Source organism: Equus caballus, chromosome 31 (genome assembly GCF_041296265.1).
Source record: "Equus caballus isolate H_3958 breed thoroughbred chromosome 31, TB-T2T, whole genome shotgun sequence".
Taxonomy (NCBI): Eukaryota; Metazoa; Chordata; class Mammalia; order Perissodactyla; family Equidae; genus Equus; species Equus caballus.
The window spans coordinates 2,601,690-2,619,830 of record NC_091714.1 but is presented as its reverse complement, the minus strand read 5'-3'; the positions used below and the strand labels follow the sequence as shown (position 1 = coordinate 2,619,830).

General features: G+C 45.6%; 2 protein-coding genes across 36 annotated transcripts in view; one reads left to right on the top strand and one right to left on the bottom strand.

The window, feature by feature from the left end:
- Window positions 1-4,417: 4,417 nt before the first annotated feature.
- On the bottom strand, window positions 4,418-7,802 carry LOC138921648 (uncharacterized). The gene is made up of 2 exons (XM_070256395.1): window positions 6,837-7,802; window positions 4,418-4,662 (listed from the first exon to the last, which is right to left on the bottom strand). The coding sequence occupies exons 1-2, from the start codon at window positions 7,794-7,796 to the stop codon at window positions 4,507-4,509; spliced, it is 1,116 nt and encodes a 371-aa protein (XP_070112496.1). The 5' UTR covers window positions 7,797-7,802; the 3' UTR covers window positions 4,418-4,506.
- Window positions 6,307-18,141, top strand: part of AFDN (afadin, adherens junction formation factor) — a 139,849-nt gene continuing 128,014 nt past the window's right edge. For 33 of the 35 annotated variants that reach the window (XM_070256370.1, XM_070256353.1, XM_070256380.1 and 30 more), the window contains exon 1: window positions 6,307-6,707. In XM_070256370.1, coding sequence (XP_070112471.1) covers window positions 6,603-6,707 — 105 coding nt within the window. In that variant the 5' untranslated portion in view covers window positions 6,307-6,602. Of the gene's footprint in view, window positions 6,708-7,667; window positions 7,814-18,141 lie in introns of those variants that run through there. The other 2 variants (XM_070256372.1, XM_070256373.1) reach the window with 2 other exon arrangements.

Here is an 18,141-nt window from a genome sequence, read left to right as displayed (position 1 = left end):
ACCGCTCACCCTGTCCTGCTCCACAGTGGCACTGACTCGGGAAATAATTGTACTGAAATAGGGCATTTAGAATACATAGTAAAGTGAAGCAGACCGAGTAGCTAGGAGTGGACTTGTTCAAGCCTGAGTTTTCTCATTTATGGTTCATCCCCCAGAAACGAGGGACATATATTCTCAGTCCTTTCTTTGATTGACACTTCATTCCCAGGTAACTTGTAACATTTCCTCTCTGACCTTTACCCTATAGCTTTGCTACTATGTATCCAGGTATGAATTTACTCCCATTCATCCTGCTTGGTATCTGAAAGCACTTTTAATTTGAAGACTCAAGCGTTTCTTACATTCTGGAAAATTCCCAGCTTTTGTTGCTTTAGCTATGCTTGTCTGCCATTCTGATTAGATGAGCTGGAACTCTCTCCGTCTATTGTTCTTGTCCCTTAAGGACTCTTATTTTTAAAAATCTCTTTCTTTCCACTCTACTTTCCAGATGTGTTTCTCAGCATTTTTCTTCTCTCTATTGTTTTCTTTTTTTGTCAATCACTATATTTATTATCTCTAGGATTTCTTAATGGTTCTTTTAAAATATCTTCTTGTTTTCTTTCTGCCAGTTTTTTTATTTCATAATTTCTTATCCCTTTTTACGGATGTTATTTCATTATATATTTCTTCAGGCTTCCTAAAGATTTCTTTTAAGCTCTTTCCAGAGTGTTCTATTGCTTTTATTTTGTCTGGAATGAATTCATCTTTAGATTGCTGCTTTCAATGGTCCTTTAGCATTTGGTTTATGCATGTGTATTAGAATTTTTGGTTGTCAGCTCATCCTACCGGGGGACTCCTTCTCTTCGTGTCTCTCTTGGTGCCTCTTTATTTACTCCCCTCTCTGGCTAACGAAGGCCTTGATCTGGTCCACGTGAGCAAGTTCTCTTGCCTCGGCGGGAGGCCTCCCAGTTGTAGCCACTGCTCAGCTTAGCTCAGCTCCTGGCCAGAGGCTGTATCAGTGTTTTCTCCTGTCCTGTGAGCACTGTAGTCCCCACCACCCGACAGGAGCCCAACTCCTTGTAGGACCTGCCAGCTTTGGGCCCCGAGTCCAACCAGAGGGCCCTTCCAACCCCGTCTCAACACTGTGCACGTCTGTCCAGATGCGGATCCCCAGTGACACGCATGTTGTTTCAAGTACCCTCTCATTTTACATTTTCTCCTTTTGTTTCTCATCTGTCATTGGTGTGTATTTAGAGCAGGTATGTGTGTGTGGCACTGGTGCTCCAGAGCCCAAACTGATCCCACCATCCTAACAGAAGCCTTAGGCCAAGGTTTTCACTTCTCATGGAAGTATTGCAAATGCCAGCACTTTTTAAAAGGTTCAAGTTGCACTGCATTTCCAAAAGCAAACACCTGTAATCTGGTATTTTTGATTTCCTGAGATGCTAGTGGGTAAAGAAGCCAGTTGGCTTGTGGGAAGTCCTGGGATAGTCCCCTTTTGGGTTTCCCATGAACGACATATTTATGTGTATATATACTTATATACATATATAATACCTTTTTCCCAGCAGAAAAGGGCATGAAACATAGAGAATAACAGTTGATGTGTTTGTGCCATTTCTTCTTCCTAGGTCTATTAAGTTCCTAATGTTATTCCCGATCAATTCTATTTTCCAGAGCCTGTGAAAATTGGGGCAGGAGTCAGGGTTATTACATTTAGTTCATTTTAGAACCTAGTTTTCATAATGTCTCCTACCTTCCTGTTGCCTTTGTTGTATCAGTGATAGCCACTTGATGGAGTCTTAGTAAAGCTGCCCAGTTTAGGAATGAGGCAGACAGGCTTTCTTCTTCCAGCCCCATTGTTTGGGACTATGCCTTTCATTATCAAGAGAAAAGGTGAAAGGCTGGCTGGGAGACTTCCAAGGCCTCCACACTGGGCAATCTCTCCCCTTGTAAAGATCACTCTCCTGAGTGACAGCCTGCTGGGAGTGGGCCAGCAGCCACGAAGCCTTTGCTAGGGGGGCACACCATCTTCATCCAGTTGATGATTCTCTATCAAACACCCATCATGTGCAAAGCACTGTGCTGTGTTCAGTGCTGGGAGTGGGAGCTAGAATCAGAAAACAATAAGGCAGGTCCTGGATATCGAGGGGCCTTAGATAAAAACCAGGTAACATAGAGCAATTCTCCAACACATTAAAAGGTAAGTCACCAACGTTCACACGCTATAATTTTCCGTCCAACACCTTAAACACACACACAACACACATACACACACACATGGTCTATTTTCTTTGCATTCAGTGTTAATATCTTAACTATCTATTTAAGATTTGGCTTTTTGTGGGGGTTTTTTTTGCAGCGTTATCTTAGGTTATAAAACGCTAGAGAACACATTTAACCACAGATGTCTTTCTGAGTTGGTAAGATTGATTTTTTTTTTAAACAAGTTAGATTAAATTCCTATCTTAAGGGCTTTTTATATCTCCACTTTCTCTCTGAAAACTTGTTCCCTGAAAATTCTATTAGGTGACCTAAAATTTAACTAAATACCAGGAACATGGGAAGATAATGAAGAAAGCAGAGGTTAGAGATACATTTCTCCATTTATCCAGTGAAGGAGCACAAACCCTACCTACTTCTGGAGACTTAATCCTCTGGGATTTCTTTTTCTCTCTCTCTCTTTTTTTTAAACTAAATTAACAACACTGACCTTTGCAGCCATGGGTTAGGCCAAAGAAGAATTTGGTTATTTAACTTTCTAACTTAACAAACTAGATAAACTACCACATGCATAGGCCACTGTGGAAGGTAGTCAACCCTAGAAATGTGTCTTTATTATACCTCTTTAATTTTTATTTAAAGACCATTCTTTGAATTGATATCTAGTAAAATGGCTTGTAAGATGATTTATACAATTACAGGATTGAAATATTTCCAGATTTGACTAATTTACTGAAATATAAAATTTATTGGTGGTTAGAAAATTAAATGACCTATAGGGCATTAACTATAGTTGACATATTTGTATCATTTGTTCTTCTGAGATGGATTAAGCTTCTAGTCTTTTTCCTGGCATTTTCTATTTTCCAGAACCTGTGAATAGGTTTATTAAATTTGGTTGGTCTTACAACCTGGTTTTCACTCTAGTTCAAAAAAAAAAAAAAATTAAAAACGTTCAAGGCTTAACCAGAAATTTTAGAATATCATTATTTATTTGTTCCAATGTTATTTATTTCCATTACACTATAGCTTAAGGTTTTACATAGATTTAAGTTTTAGACACAGATATTTATAAATATTTGTAGATAAGTGCTAATTTGAATAGGAGCTTTTTCTTTTATTAATAGTGTAAATAAAAATAAAATACTTTTTAAAAAGAAAATAAAATGTTAATATAAATTTATAGATTAAAAATTATTCTTTTTCAACCTCACCCAATGCTGCCTTGTTTCGCTTCAGTTTCGTCTTTCATCTCACATCTCAGTTTCTCTGTCTGTAAGGTAGGGTTAATAATAAATTCCACATGATTTTATTTTTATACAGCATTTCTTGAACAGCACTTAAATCTGACTTCTTAAGTGTATCAGAACTCAGCAGTACATTGAGAATAGAAGATGGGTATCACGTCTATTTCTTATTCCTACAATGTGGTATCAAAATTAGCATATGGCTCAACAGATTATGTTGGGGTCTTGAACAATGACAATTAATGCAAGAATCTGTCAGCTGAGAATTTTCATGGCCTGAATATATACCAGTTCTGAGAGTCATCACGATTTAAGAATCCTAAGTTTTCTATGGATTTCAGGTTGCTTTTAAACCCTTGTTAGTAAACTAATGCTGGCTGGGACCTACTGTGAATTGTAGGTTGGATATTAATATACCATTCACATATAACACAAATAGGAATTTTTAATGAGAGTCAGAAAAACAAGAATAATTAACATTGGTTTAGAACCTTCTACGTGCCTGGCATCATACTGTAGGTATTTCACATATTCACATTTTTTATTATAAAAATAACACTGTGGGGAGGCCATACTTATTTTCTAGCCACACAGAATTTTCTCTTTAGCAATACTACGTGTACTTACTTTGCACATCCAGCAATCGAATTGGCAGCTTTGCAAACTAATTCTTTACTCTAAGAGCCAAGTCATTCTTGGTAACAGCATCATCAGGAATAAAGCTCTTACTGTTAGCATTCAGCTGACACTACGGCTGATAACCCGCATGGCATGTGTGGAACCTAGCTAGACAGTCCCGAGCTGTCTTGACACCGTGATGCTCACCACACACACACACACACACACACACACACACATACACAAAACAAAAAAACAAAAGACAACTTGAGTCTATAAAGGAGCATGGGAACTTCAAGCATAAAGGAACAGAATGCTAGAACATGAAGACGCCATTTATACACATATGCTTTTCTGCAAGCCACCACACTTTAATTTTGAGGAAGAGGACTAGAGATCTATTGAAGAATTCATCCCTCCGTGGCATGGGTTCAACACCTCAGGCTGCTGGGCTGAAAAGCCTCCTTATGTGGCTGCACTGCACTGCTGCAGTAGAAAGGAGGGCTGAAGACAAAACCCAGCAGAGATGGCAGGATTCTCTTCTTCCCCACAAAAGAAGAACTCCAACTGGTGGAGAGAAAAATGATCTTCCACACTGGAAAAAACAAAGTAATGACAAAAATAAAGGGGCGTTGTTGGAGCTCCCTATTTTCACGACTTAGCTTTGGTATTTTAAAGATGAAGCCTTTCTGTTACATCACAGACACTGTAAGAAACCACCTTTGGTGGAAAGAAGTCTGTTGAAATGTGAAATGTGTTCTGCAGCCAATTTTTTCTTTTTTTTGGCAGGGGGGGGGGCGGGAGGCCTGGGGAAGGGGGCAATTAAAGAGAAAACACCTAATGAAACAAGCATCTCTAAAATTGACAAAACTTGCCATTGCCATCATTAGGTCTCCACATCCACAGGGACACTTAGAGGCGCTAACACTGTGTTCACATAGCATTGCCCTGTGCCAAAGGAGGTACATCAAATGACTCTCCTCTCCGCTTTTATTTATTATGCCAACTCTGTGGTCCCTTATCTATGTCTGTGGAGCGTCCGCAGAGACAATCTGTCTGGGAGAAGACGTGTCTTCTGAGCAGAGACACAAAGGGAGTCGGACACTGCGACTTCACGCTGCATGAGACTAGGGGACGACAGCGTGCAGGATCAAAGGACACTGGAAAGCAGAAGGAGAGCGGCCTCTGGAAACACTGGGAGGGTTTCAAAACATTATCGTGGAAATACACACACAGAGCACCATAGTTTATCCTTCTGGGAAGAAGGCAGCTTGCAAAGGTCTGCTTTGATGCGACCCCAACAGAAGGGAGTCGCCCTGGAACGGATCATAAATAATCAGGGGACACCCGGGGGGACATCCCGGGGGATGGGGCGGGGTGAGAGGAGCGGACGCAGGCCCTCTGTGTGGTCAGTACTCGCCGATCGCTGGACAGTCACGCGCAGAAAGGGTGTCTGCACCGCGCTCTCGGTCCCTCCGCCCTCTACCGCCCACACCGCCCCAGGGAAGCCAGCACCGTCGGAACCCAGCACCTTCCGAACCCAGCCCCGCCCGTCGGAATGCAATAATACCGCAAGGAGCCCAGCCACGCGGGTTCGAGCCCAGCACCGTCGGAACCCAGCCCCTCCCGTCCGAACCCAGCACCGTCGCAACCCAGAACCTTCCGAACCCAGCCCCGCCCGTCGGAATGCAATACCACCGGATCGAGCCCAGCATAGCCGGTTCGAGCCCAGCACCGTCGGAACCCAGCACCTTCCGAACCCAGCCCCGCCCGTCGGAATGTAATACCACTGGATCGAGCCCAGCACCATCGGAACCCAGCATCTCCCGAACCCAACACCGTCTGAACCCAGCCCCTTCCGAACCCAGCCCCGCCCGCCGGAATGCAATACCACCGGTTCGAGCCCAGCATCACCCCAACCCAGCCCCTTCCGAACCCAGCCCCATCGGAACCCAGCCCCGCCCGTCCGAATGCAACGCTCCGAGTTCGAACCCAGCACCGTTCGAACCCAGCACCGTCCGAACCCGGCACTGCCCATCCGCGCCCCGCCCCGCCCGTCAGCCCCGCGCCGGGTGCGCCCGAGCCCCGCCCCGGCCCGGCCCCCCGCTCGGGCGGGCGGCGACGAGGAGGGCGGGGCGCGCCGGCTCCGGTGCGGGCGGGCGCAGCAGCACCTAGCGGAGGCCGCCCGAGGTGCGGCGCGGGCGCGGGGGCGGGCACGCGGCGCGGGGGCGCGCACGGCGGGCGGGGCGGGGCGGCGAGTGCGGGCGCCGGGCGCACACCGGCCGGCGGGGCTGACGGGGGCGGCCGGCGAGGCGCGGGGCCGCCGAGGCCGAGGAGCCGGAGGCTTCCGGGGCGGCGGAGCCGAGGGTCCGAGGGGCCGAGGGGCCGAGGAGCCGAGAGCGCGGGCAGCCGGCGCGCGGACCGTGAGGGCACGCGGTCCGCCGGCCCGTCGCCGTCCCCCGTCCGCGTCCCCGTCCGCGTCCCCGGCTCCGCTCCCCGGCCCCGCGCGGCCCGGGCGGAGGACGCGGCGGGAGGATGTCGGCGGGCGGCCGCGACGAGGAGCGGCGGAAGCTGGCCGACATCATCCACCACTGGAACGCCAACCGGCTGGACCTGTTCGAGATCAGCCAGCCCACCGAGGTGAGCGCCGCGGCCGGCCGGCGTCCTCCCGGCCCCTCCCCCGCGGGGACCCCCGCCCCCCGGACCCCCGCTGCGCGCCCCCCGACCTGGGGTGGCGGCGCGGGCCCGGCTCGGGGGGAGCGCGCTCACCTGTGTCCCGGGCCGGGGGCGGGGGCCGGGGGCGGGGTCTCGGGCCAGCGACGCCGGCTGGGGCCAGGATCGCGGGCCCGGGGAGGGGTCTCGGACTGGGGGCGGGGGGTCTCGGGCCTGGGGTGAGGGTCTCGGGCCGGGGGAGGGGGTCTTGGGCCGGAGGAGGGGGCTCTCGGGCCGCGGGAGGGGTGTCTCGGGGCGGGGGAGGAGGGTCTTGAGCCGGGATAGGGGTCTCGGGCCCGAGGAGGGGGTCTCGGGCCTACGGTGGGGGTCTTGGGCCGAGGGGGGTCGTCTCGGGCCGAGGGAGGGAGTTCCGGGCCCGGGGTGAGGGTCTCTGGCAGAGGGAGGGGGTCTCAGGCCCGGGAGAGGGGTCCTCGGGCCCGGGGTGAGGGTCTTGGGCCGAAGGAGGGGTTCTTGGGCCCGGGGTGAGGGTCTTCGGCAGAGGGAAGGGGTCCTGGGGCCGGGGTGAGTGTCGCGGGCGGGGAGAGGGGTCCTCGGGCCCGGGGTGAGGGTCGCGGGCCCGGGGTGAGGGTCTCGGGCGGGGGGAGGGGATCTCGGGCTGAGGGAGGGGGCTTCGGGCGCAGGCTGGGGGGTCTCGTGCCAGGTAGGGGGTCCCGGGCTTGGGGTGAGGGTCGCGGGCCGAGGGAGGGGGTCTCGGGCCGGGGCTGGGGTGAGAGTCTTGGGCCCGAACAGGGGTCTGCGGCGGGCGGGAGGCGGGCGCTTGTCGCGGTGTCCGCGCGGACTGCGGCGGGGCCCGCGGCGCTCCTGACTGTGGTTGCGCGGACCTTTGTCATCCGAGCGAGCATGTGACGGGCGGCGTTTGGCTTCAGTGGGTTTTGAGAACTTGGAGGTTGGCAACCGCGAGTGTAGGGTAAATAGCAGGAAAGTTGTGGTCCTGGTGCGGATCTGCTGATAACGCAGCCCGGAATTGAACTCGGGGCAAAGGAGCTTTCCTCCCATTCGCTACTGCGGCTCAGGTGGGAGCGAGGGCGCCCCTCCCCCGGCCGGCGCGACGGGCGTCCGCGGGGCGGGCAGGGCCGGGGAGGGGACAGGGTCGGCGAGGGGGCGGGGCAGGGCAGGGCTGGGGAGGGGACAGGATGGGGGAGGGGGTGGGCATGGCCAGAGAGGGAGAGGGGACAGGTTCGGGGAGGGGGAGGGAGAGGGAACAGGATTGGGGAGGGGGCGGGGCAGGGCAGGGCCAGGGAGGGGAAGGGATGGGGGAGGGGGCGGGCATGGCCGGGGAGGGAGAGGGGACAGGTTCTGGGAGGGGGAGGGGACAGGATGGGGGAGGGGGCAGGCATGGCCGGGGAGGGAGAGGGGACAGGTTCTGGGAGGGGGAGGGGACAGGATGGGGGAGGGGGCGGGCAGGGCCGGGGAGGGAGGGGGACAGGATGGGGGAGGGGGAGGGGACAGGATGGGGGAGGGGGCGGGCATGGCCAGGGAGGGAGAGGGGACAGCATGGGGAGGGGGAGGGGGAGGGGGAGGGGGAGGGCAGGGCAGGGTGGCTCGGTGTCCCCGGGCCCGCCGGCATGGCCTGGCCTGGGGTGGCCAGTCCTGGGCGTGCTCCAGAGCAAAGGAGGAAATCACACTTGCCCTCGGCCTGGGACAATGGAAGTTGTTTATAGCCAAGCTGCTGAAAGAGTTCCCAGCAGCTTTTTGAAAATGGATTTGAGTCCCGTCGGTTGGAATAGGAGCAGAGAGTGGAGGTGAAAGTCAGGGGGACCGGACCTGTGGGTCGTGTCCCCGCAGCGCGCGCTTGGCACCGTGGTTCATTCCTCAGTCCGGGCTGTTGCGCAGACTCCGGCAGCATGAAATACACCTGACACGCGATTTGTGCCCTCTTGGGGAATTAGTGTAGTTGCATCTATTTTTGATCTGTTCTAATAGGTAATTCAAAGTTAGTATTATTTTGCTAAAATACCAGCTTTGGGTACCAATCATGTTGGGCAAATTTGAACATTCTCATGAAATTTAATCGTTTTTCGTATCATTTAACGTCAGTTTATATTTTTGAGTCAAGTCGACTTTTACTATTTCAACTTCTTGATTTTGCCTGTTCGGAAGGACTTCTTGTTTTCTGTGTTCTGGGTGGAGCTGTTCATCTTAATCCTTAGATGAATGCTGCTGTGTTATCAGGTTCAGGTTGTGGATTTGAATACTGACATGTTAAGTTACCAGCCATTCACAGCTCCTCTTCTCTGATGATTCTGTGAGTTGGAGGCTAGGCAGCAGATTAATACTGTGTAGTTGTGTTCATTCATAGACTTCGTCGTGCGTCTTTGGAAAGGTGACTGTAGTAGTTCAGCTTCCAGGATTGTGTCATCTTTCAGAATAATGCGTTCATTTTTCTTATCTCCGGTTAAAAAAATTCAGGTGTAAAAAATTATCTTGGTGCACAGTTGTTTTTTCTGTTTGAATGGATTTATTTATCATTGCTTTTTTTGAGAGATTTCCCAAGTCTGGTTGAGAAAAGGAGGATTTTTTTTCAGTTGGCAATAGATAATTCAGTTTACTCTTAGAGATTTTAAATTGAGTTGGCATTTAAAAAATCTGGAATCAGAAGCAGATTATAGTTAATTGATTTCATTAAATTCTGTTTGTAAGTGCTCAGTTGGAGCTTTTTCCCTCTATTTTCTTAGAGATATAAGTAGTTATTAAAGTAAAACTGGCCTGTCATTTGGAGAGCTACTTTTTTCATCGTTATTCTGCAGGTGAAAAGTTGCTGTGGGCCTGTGTTGAGGCAAAGCCAAAGTTGAAGGACTGTTTTTGAAAATGATTGTGTATTTCATTTAGTAGCTTTTTCCTCCCCACTTATACCTGAACATTTCTATTTCTAGAAATGATTCTCCAGGATTGTGTGAGAAAGCTTTTCATAATGAAATAAATTGGTTTTTTAAAATGTCCATATGTTATTTTTCTTAGTTTTTTCTTTATCTAGTCCTGGTTCACACTTTTTTCTTTTCTCGAGAACCTTTGCACACTACTGAGTTATTCTGGTCTAGGAAGTTAAACCTCACACTTATCATGTTGTCTCTTTCATTATGATGTAGATAAACTTATTTCATGTTAATAATTCTCTAAACCAGTCTTTCAAGACCAGCAGTTTTAATTTGCTTTATCAAAACCTGTGTCTGAAGATTTTTACCATCTCATGTAAATTTCTACTCTGGCCATCACAAATCCTACTTAGTAGCTTTCTACAGGAACATAAGCATTGTACTGGCTTTTATTGTGTTCAGTAAGCGTTGAGCAAAGTTACTGCAGAATTTCCTCTGTCGGAATACGATTTATGCCTTATGTTTAGATATCTGGATGATCTTTTTATGTGTGTGTAGGAGAGTATAGTTGTGGTTTATTTTCTTTTGTTTGCTTTTTCAGAGGGAGACAGTGATGAGCATCTGTTCTCAACTTTTGTAACTCCGTAATCTCTGATTGGTGGTTTCTGGCGGCCTTGATAACCGCTCATAATTCTGTGGTTTCTCTATTTAGCAAGTTGATAAACTTGGCTTGTTGGATTACATTCGCTTTTTAAGAAAATTAGAATATGTTTAAAATCAACCTGGTTAAGTTTGCTTTTTCTTTCATATTCTCATTTGTGTGTGAGGGAGGGGCTTCCAAAGGGAAAGCAAGTTGTATGTTATCCTTGTCCATTTTTACCCATCGTCACTTGGATCCTAGATTCTTTTGGAATTTTAAAATGAGAGTTGGTGATCTAAACTTACCGTTGACGTTTTACCACCGGCAGATTGATGCTAAGCCGAATTAATATCTTGATTACTCTGGAAAACTATAGCTCATAATAAAAGCTTCTCAAAGCTTTTTAGTCCTGTTCTTTTCTTATTCTTCATGTTAAGGCTTTATTTCTTTTAGGGATTTCTAATTATTTATTATGACAGAGTGCTGGTAGCTGATTTTTACTTCTCATTACCTCCTAGAAGAGGGCTTCTCTGGTTATCCAAGATCCCCTGGGTGTGTTTTTGTTTAGCTTACCCCAATTTTGTCCTTATGGCTGTGGGTTTGTTGGTCTCCCTCCCTGATTACCTGAAGGAAAGAGCTTAGGGTTTTATTTTTTTAAGCATTATTCTTCTAATGCTTGTCTGTCACATGGTCAGTGCTCAATAAATATTTTGTGGAAAGAATTTGAATGTGGCTTCCTTTGTGTTTACCTTTATTCCTGACAAAACACAGGATATATGCTTTTTTAAAACTTAAGTGAAATTGTCTTTTAGATTCTTAAAGAAATGCAGCAACTATGTGAGGTGGTTGACCACTTTGCTTCATGAGATGTTTCTTAAAGTCATTTCTTTTGTTTGTTATTTATCTAGTCCATTGCCGCCTTCTTGCACTGATGGGAAAAATAACCTAGAATTTGTGTGGACGCCCACATATGCTTTATTAAAGGTGAATGTGTTGTGTTTTCATACTTGAGTTAATCTTGAGAAGTCGCGTGGTGAATCATGTTGCCCAGAGGTGTATGTGAAAAATAGCTTCTGGTTTGTGAGCAGAGGTGGAGTAGGAACTTGTCAGGTGAAGCAGTCATGAGTGCGTACGCATGGCTGCGTATGAATTCCAGACTAAGGCTCAGGTTCTCACTCTGCTTTTCCACACAACGTAATGACGTTGAAAACAACAGACGTATTGCTAAACATTGGTCCTTCGCTGGATCTCTTATTCTGGTGATGGATGTGACTAATACAGAGAAAGGCAGTCGCAGGTGATGTGTTCTTAGTGTGTGTAGGTGTCTCTGTTCCTTTCTGGTTTTGTTTTTGGTACCTTGAGCCTCAGTGGCGCTTATAACCTTTGTTCTGTTTCCTGTCGTAACTGGTAAGGTTCATGCTTGTGTTGGTGTGAGCCTGGCAGTCTGAGGTGGAGCCCTCGTTTGACGTTGGTTATCTTAAGTGAGACTGCATCCAGAGGAGCTTCAATTTGCTGTGCTCCTGCCAATGAAAAGTGATTTTACTTTATGCAATTTATAGACTTAATGGAATGTAGATGTTGTAACTATTGGCTTTTCCAAAACTATCAAATTTTGATTGCGGTTACTAGTGGAATAGCAGTAGAAGGGGTTCTTTCATATTCTTGAAAAAAATAGGAGTCACAGAATATCAGGATGTGGTACCAAATTGGTGGGAAGCTTAAGAAGAAAAGGTTTAAGCGTATGTCATTAAGGGTTTAATTGAGCACTTGTAGTGTGTAAAGCATTATTACTGGGTGTTGGTTATTATTCTGGTGGCATAGATTAATTCGTTTACGAGCAGTTTTACCAGACTTGAGCTTTGGCGTAACGTCAGAAAATGCTAATAAATAATATGACAATTATTAAGATAGAAACCTGTTTTCCTTTATTATAAATGAAGTGGATATGTGAGTAGTATTTGTGGAACCTTAATTGGAAATTGTTTTCAGGTTACATAGAGTCTGTTGATTTTTCTTCAAAAGTTTGCTATTTCTATTAGTTTCCTAGATGATTGTATTTAGGATACATTTCTTCACCTTGAAGATGCCTAGGACAGGGATGAAGATTTGTTTGACCTACATTTACACTTGGAAGTTAGAAACAAAGCAGTGTGCCAAATCCCACAGTGCCACTCACCAGCTCAGGGCATGTCCCAGACTGTGGGCTGACACTCACAGGCTGGCGGGGCCTGAAAACGCGTTGGTAGGCCTCTGGTTGGTACTCCCACAGGTGTGAGTTGCCAGCAGCTGTGGACATGTTGTCATAGCTGGACCGTCTTTATGCATGAACTGTCCGTGGGCTGAAGCTTTCTCTTAACATTTCCAGTCGAATGTTGGGGGCCAACTAAAGCACGCTGAGCGCTGGTGCCAGGGACGCTTGCTGACCTCCAGTCATCTGGTTGAGGTTTTGTTCTAGCAGCAATAAAAATAGAAGACTTCACCCATCATTTCGGCATAAGTGATTGACCAAACCCATGCTGTAGTTTAATTTAGGAAGTGACCACACTTTACAAGGTGAGAGGACGCACGTGTAGAAGTGGTTCATGTGTCAATCAGGAAGATGTCTTCCACTGTAAGTTGATTCCAGAAGATGGGGAGGATGGGAAGCTTCGTACTGGCGAGTTTACAGGTGTGTGTCAGGAAGGAAATTATTTAGAGGAACTAAGATTGAGTAGTTCACTCTGACTGGAAAGTAGCCGAAATTTCTGTTCTTTTATTCAAAAGAAATTTAATGTTACAGAAAATTGTGTGTCTTACAGAAAATAAGATGTGAACTTTTGTGGACTTGTTTGCTTTTTCATGTTTTTAGGTTAAATAAACACAGCATGCTTTGCCTTCTGAATGTTGTCACTAGATTCTAGTTAAGGTGACCCATGGAACACTTGTGTGACTAATAATTATACCAGGACGACAGGCATGGACTGCGATTGTCGCCATAACTCTAGGTGTAAACAGGATGAACTTGCTGAGATGTTTGTGTGCTTAGTTTCTGAAGTCTCAAACTTCCTTAAGTTGACTAGGCCCCTGGTGCCCAGCTGACCTGGGCAGACCGGACGAGACCGTTCACAGGAGATTGGGTGTTTTCTGTGCTTTTTAAACCGTCTTCCACGGTGGCAGGGTGGAGGCAACCTGAGAGGGGCCCTGTCAGTGTTGAGTCCAGCTCTGCCGGCATCTCTGCTACAAATGGTGTCACTGGTGGTCGCGAGTGAGGAAGTCTTGCGTGCTTCCTGAAGCTCCACCTGAGAGTCTTGCGTGTCATAGCAGAAGCGAGCTGGAGCCCCAGAATTAAGACCCATGAAGAGACGCTCATTCGTTTCTGTTTGGGGTTTTGCTGGTGAAGAGCAGTCCAGTTGTCTTGTTCGTTTTGAACCGAGGCTTGTAGTTCTGTTGCTTGGTTTCATGCTTGTTCTGTTAAAGGAGAGTCAGACTTTCGCCCTTTGCGAATTTAAACCGTTTGTTCCTTCCAAGAATGTACTTTCTGTTTACCCTTGTTTGCTGATAGTGGTGCTTTCCACGATGACCTACCTGTTATTCTTTGTATTTCCTGATTTTTACAGGAGAACCAATGAGGTTTCTGTCTTAGTTTTTTTTGTGCCGTTGTTGGCAGCCTTTGTACCGAGACCCGAGATTGCCAGTTCCCCTCTGGCTTTGAATCCGGTTCCGTATGTTTAGTAGAGAAGATGAAATGGGAGTAATAATAAGACCACTGTTGGACACAATCAATAGTTAAAAATTATTTTATTCTTAAAGTGTATAACTTCTCCTGTATTCATGCTTAGTATAAAATCTATACATTGGGAAGATGTCCTTCAAATACGTTATTTTTAGGTGCATCTTGATATTATCTGAATAAATTTCTGAGTGCTCCTGACTTGGAGAACACTGTTTGTAAAAATATACCATACCATGATTTAACATACGTTTACAATATACCAGGATTTTACATGAGCTCTTTAATGAGTTCTTAGGTTTAGATTACATTGCATTTTTCACATTAATGAATTTTTGTGTTGGCAAAAACTTCAGGAAATTATTGGGGTGATTATTTTTAAGAGATATTGGTAATAAAGTAAGAAGCAGTTATATGAAGGTTTCTAGTTTGAGCCTCAGTACTTTATTTTCATTTCTGGTACTACTTCTCCTTTGGAAGATTCTTTAATATTTTCCGTATTCTGTTACATTGAAATCTGTCTGTCTTATGCTTTGAATGGATCCTTTACTTGTGCCTGGTTTTGTGCCATCCTGCACTGACCATTTGGAAAATACTGGTTCACTGAGTTATGTGGATTTTCCAAATATTGGCAGATTTCTTTAGACAGTGTCAGAATGTCACATTTGTTAATATCACCACTGATCAGTAGAATCTTAAGTGTTGGGAAGCTCTCAAGCTCAAGGTGGATACCAGTTTTCCAGGAAGCATCGAATTTCCTGTCGCAGCTCACATTTTGTCGTTGGTGGTGTTGCCCTGGGCAGTGCTTGAAGGAACAGGCTGGCTTCATTCATTTTGGAAAGATGTCTGCCAGATGTTGCATCCTGATTGACGGTAGTTTGTCAACCATTCTTCCAGGTGAAAATGGAATTCTGTGAAAGAAGTGGCTCATTCAGGTCACAGCTTACACAGTTGCACAGGTGCTTTTTCTTGAGAGACCCGTCAAGCCTTGGTGTGCAGCCCAAGTAGAAGTTCTTTCTGTGCACTTCCCGTTTGGGCACATGGAGTGTTGAACAAACATGCACTCAGGAGTCAGAGTTCAATAAAATTCATCATTTTTGTATTTCATTTAAGAAAGACATTCTTCGGTGAAACTGGCGTTTTTTTTAGGTGTGAGTGCATAGCAGTGAGAAGTGCTTGTCCGCTAGTCCAGTTTGATGCTGCGGCCTTGATTTGTGCTCGTGTGCTGTCACTTGCCCATCGGTGCATCCGACCATCAGCGTGTGTGCCGTCAAAGCCAGAGGCTGATGCCCTCGGTGTTAGTAGGGAAAGAGTGTCGACCTCACGTTGACCTGAACGGGTTTGTAGCCTGTGGTTTGAGGTGCTGCCCTGGAACGTTTAGTGAGGGGTTGTAAGAATCTTGGTTTGGGCTGGTTTTTAAAATACGTTGCAAGGTAGATATTAAAGTCTATTTTCATGGTATTTTCCAGCTAGGGCTATAAAATTCACAGATATGTAAACTGTGAACGAGGGCTCATTATGATGGAAGGGTAGATTTTAACATATGTTAATTTATTTTACATATTATTTTATATTTGTTTACTTCCTATATTTATTTGTAAATTTCTGTTTTAATTTTCGGTTATCAGTAATAAGATGCAGGCATTTACATTTTTGTGATGAAGAATACTGGCCACAACCCAGCTGGAAGTTTTATTACTGTAATTCACGCAGGATGTGACCTAGGCCGCTCCTCCTCGGGGGTCAGTGGCTACTGCAGAGCACAGTGGCGTCTGATGTGTTCCGTGTCGTGGGTGGATGTGATGTTTGATGTGGGCTGTGTCTTCTGGCACTTGTGCGTCCTTTCAGTCTGGCTTCCCAAGTGTAAGCTCTGAATTGTGCCAACCATTGACTCTGTGAGGATGTCTTTTTTCTGCTGTTTTTGGTTGTATTTTCCCTCAGCTTTAGTATATTTCCCAAGAGAGACATACAAGCACAGACGGATAGTATTTATATTCTAAACCCTCCATGCACAGGACGGGATTTTAATACTTCAAGATATTATATGAACGTTTGACTTTTTAAAGTGCATGTGGTAAAAACATAATATTAGAATATTGAATTTGTTTAAGATTAGCAACACTTAAGATTAGTTTATCTACTCAGTGGCACCTTGTTTTGCAACAAATATATTGTGCTGTTAATTCATGGCTAGGTGTTAGTTCATTTTGAATTTTTGGTGACCATTTCTTTTCTATAGATAGCGTTACTAAATTATCTTGACAGATTTTTAACCTGTTTGTGAAACTTGTTTCTTAATAAACGTATTGTTTTAGTTTATGAGGGTAATAACATGCAGATAAGAAATCTAAGTTACTGAGTAAGTGACTGTGTAAGTGGCTCCTTGTAGACCAGCTCAGCTGTTGCTTCTTCAGGAGGAGGGGCCTGCCAGGAGTACCATGGACAGTGTTTTTACCATATTTAATCTTTAGGACCTCCAATCTTTAAAAATGTGTTTTTCATTCAAGTTTGGCAAAGGTGGCTTTGTTGAGTTCATGGTACGGTTAATGTGCTTTTATGCCAAACTTGCTGATTTCACTGTTTAAAAATAGTTTTTTATTACCTTCATGAAATTGTTACTTTTGGAATATCAGGGACAGTAAAATTAAGACCAGAAAATCTGGAAAAGCATTAAAAAACATGATGTTATTGGAGCCGGCCCGGTGGCATAGTGGTTAGGTTTGTGTGCTTGGCTTCAGTGTCCCGAGGTTCACAGGTTCTGATCCCAGACACAGACTACACACAGCTCATTGTGCCACGCTGTGGTGGCATCCCACGTACAAAATAGAGGAAGATTGGCACAGATGTTAGCTCAGGGACAATCTTCCTCAAGCAAAAATAGGATTGGCAACAGAGCTTAGCTCAGGGCCCATCTTCCTCACCAAACCCCCCCCAAAAACATATTATTTTATGGTTTACTTTTGAAGTATATTCTTGAAAATAATAGTTAGACATGAAGGAGTTAATGCATTTACTTCACTGTAGTAAGATTATGCATTTAAAAAGATTTGGTTTTTTATTATGAAAATAATATGCTTACTTTAGAACATTTGCAAAATGCTTGAAGTGTGCATGTGTGTTCAGTTGTATCTGCTTATTAATTATTTGCATTTTTAGCCAGTACTGAATTATGTTTCTTAACCACCCACATGTCTGTCAGGAATCCAGTTTTTGAAAGCTACCTAGGTTATTCTGCTAATAACTGTAATACTCAACGTTTTGTGAATGCGTCCTCTCCACACACCTGCAGTGGTGCACATGCTTTGCATGTTCCTGAAGCAGTCCTGTGAGAGGGTGCTCCTGCTCTTCTCCTTTTTGGATGAAGAAACCAAGGCCCAGGGAGATTAGATAACTTGCTCCAGAGCATACAGTTAGTACTCTGAGGAGCAGTGACTTGAACCCAGGTCATCTGACTCTAGAACCTTCTCTTAACCGCTGTGTTTGTAGAATTTGAAAATTTAAGATCACTGCACTGAAAGCAGTACTTGGAAGTTTTATAGGAAAGTAATTTTTAAATAGAATAATTCAGAGCTTAATTTGCAGGAAGAACCGTAGGTGTGATATCATGAAACCTTTTCTGTGTTATTCACATCATATGTTATATGTTATTTACATCACGTCATATAACATATGTTATATATTTACATCATATGTTATAGGTTATAACATATACATCATATGTTAATGTTATATACACATTAAGTGTACTGATTTTCATCTTGACTATTTAAAACCCTATTGTATCTTTTATCTTTTTTTTTTTTGGTGAGGGAGATTGGCCCTGAGCTAACGTCTGTTGCCAATCTTCCTCTTTGTGCTTAAGCAAGATTGTTGCTGTTTCGTCAGTCTTGCTGTGTTTTGTGTGTGGGAGGCCACCACAGTGTGGCTTGATGAGCAGTGCATAGGTCCGCACCCAGGATCCAAACCTGCGAACCCCTGGGCGGAGCCTGTGAACCTCAGCACCATGCCACCGGGCCGGCCCCTCTTTTATCTTTGGGACAGATGATTCTGTGTTATGTATCTTATTTTCTGTGTGCAGACAGTCGCCAACACCTTGTATCTTGTGTAGCAGCCAGACCTTTGGGCGGAGTGAGGGCTGGGGGATCGAGAGCTCACTGATAGCTTTCTCATGCCTCAGGG

Excerpts from the sequence above, each read along its gene's own strand:
- LOC138921648 (XM_070256395.1), bottom strand. The coding sequence starts at position 7,796 with ATGGGAGGAAAGCTCCTTTGCCCCGAGTTCAATTCCGGGCTGCGTTAT. Across the intron at positions 4,663-6,836 it reads GCCCCCGGCCCGGGACACAG|TGTGGAAGATCATTTTTCTC; the intron begins GTGAGCGCGCTC and ends TGTTTTTTCCAG.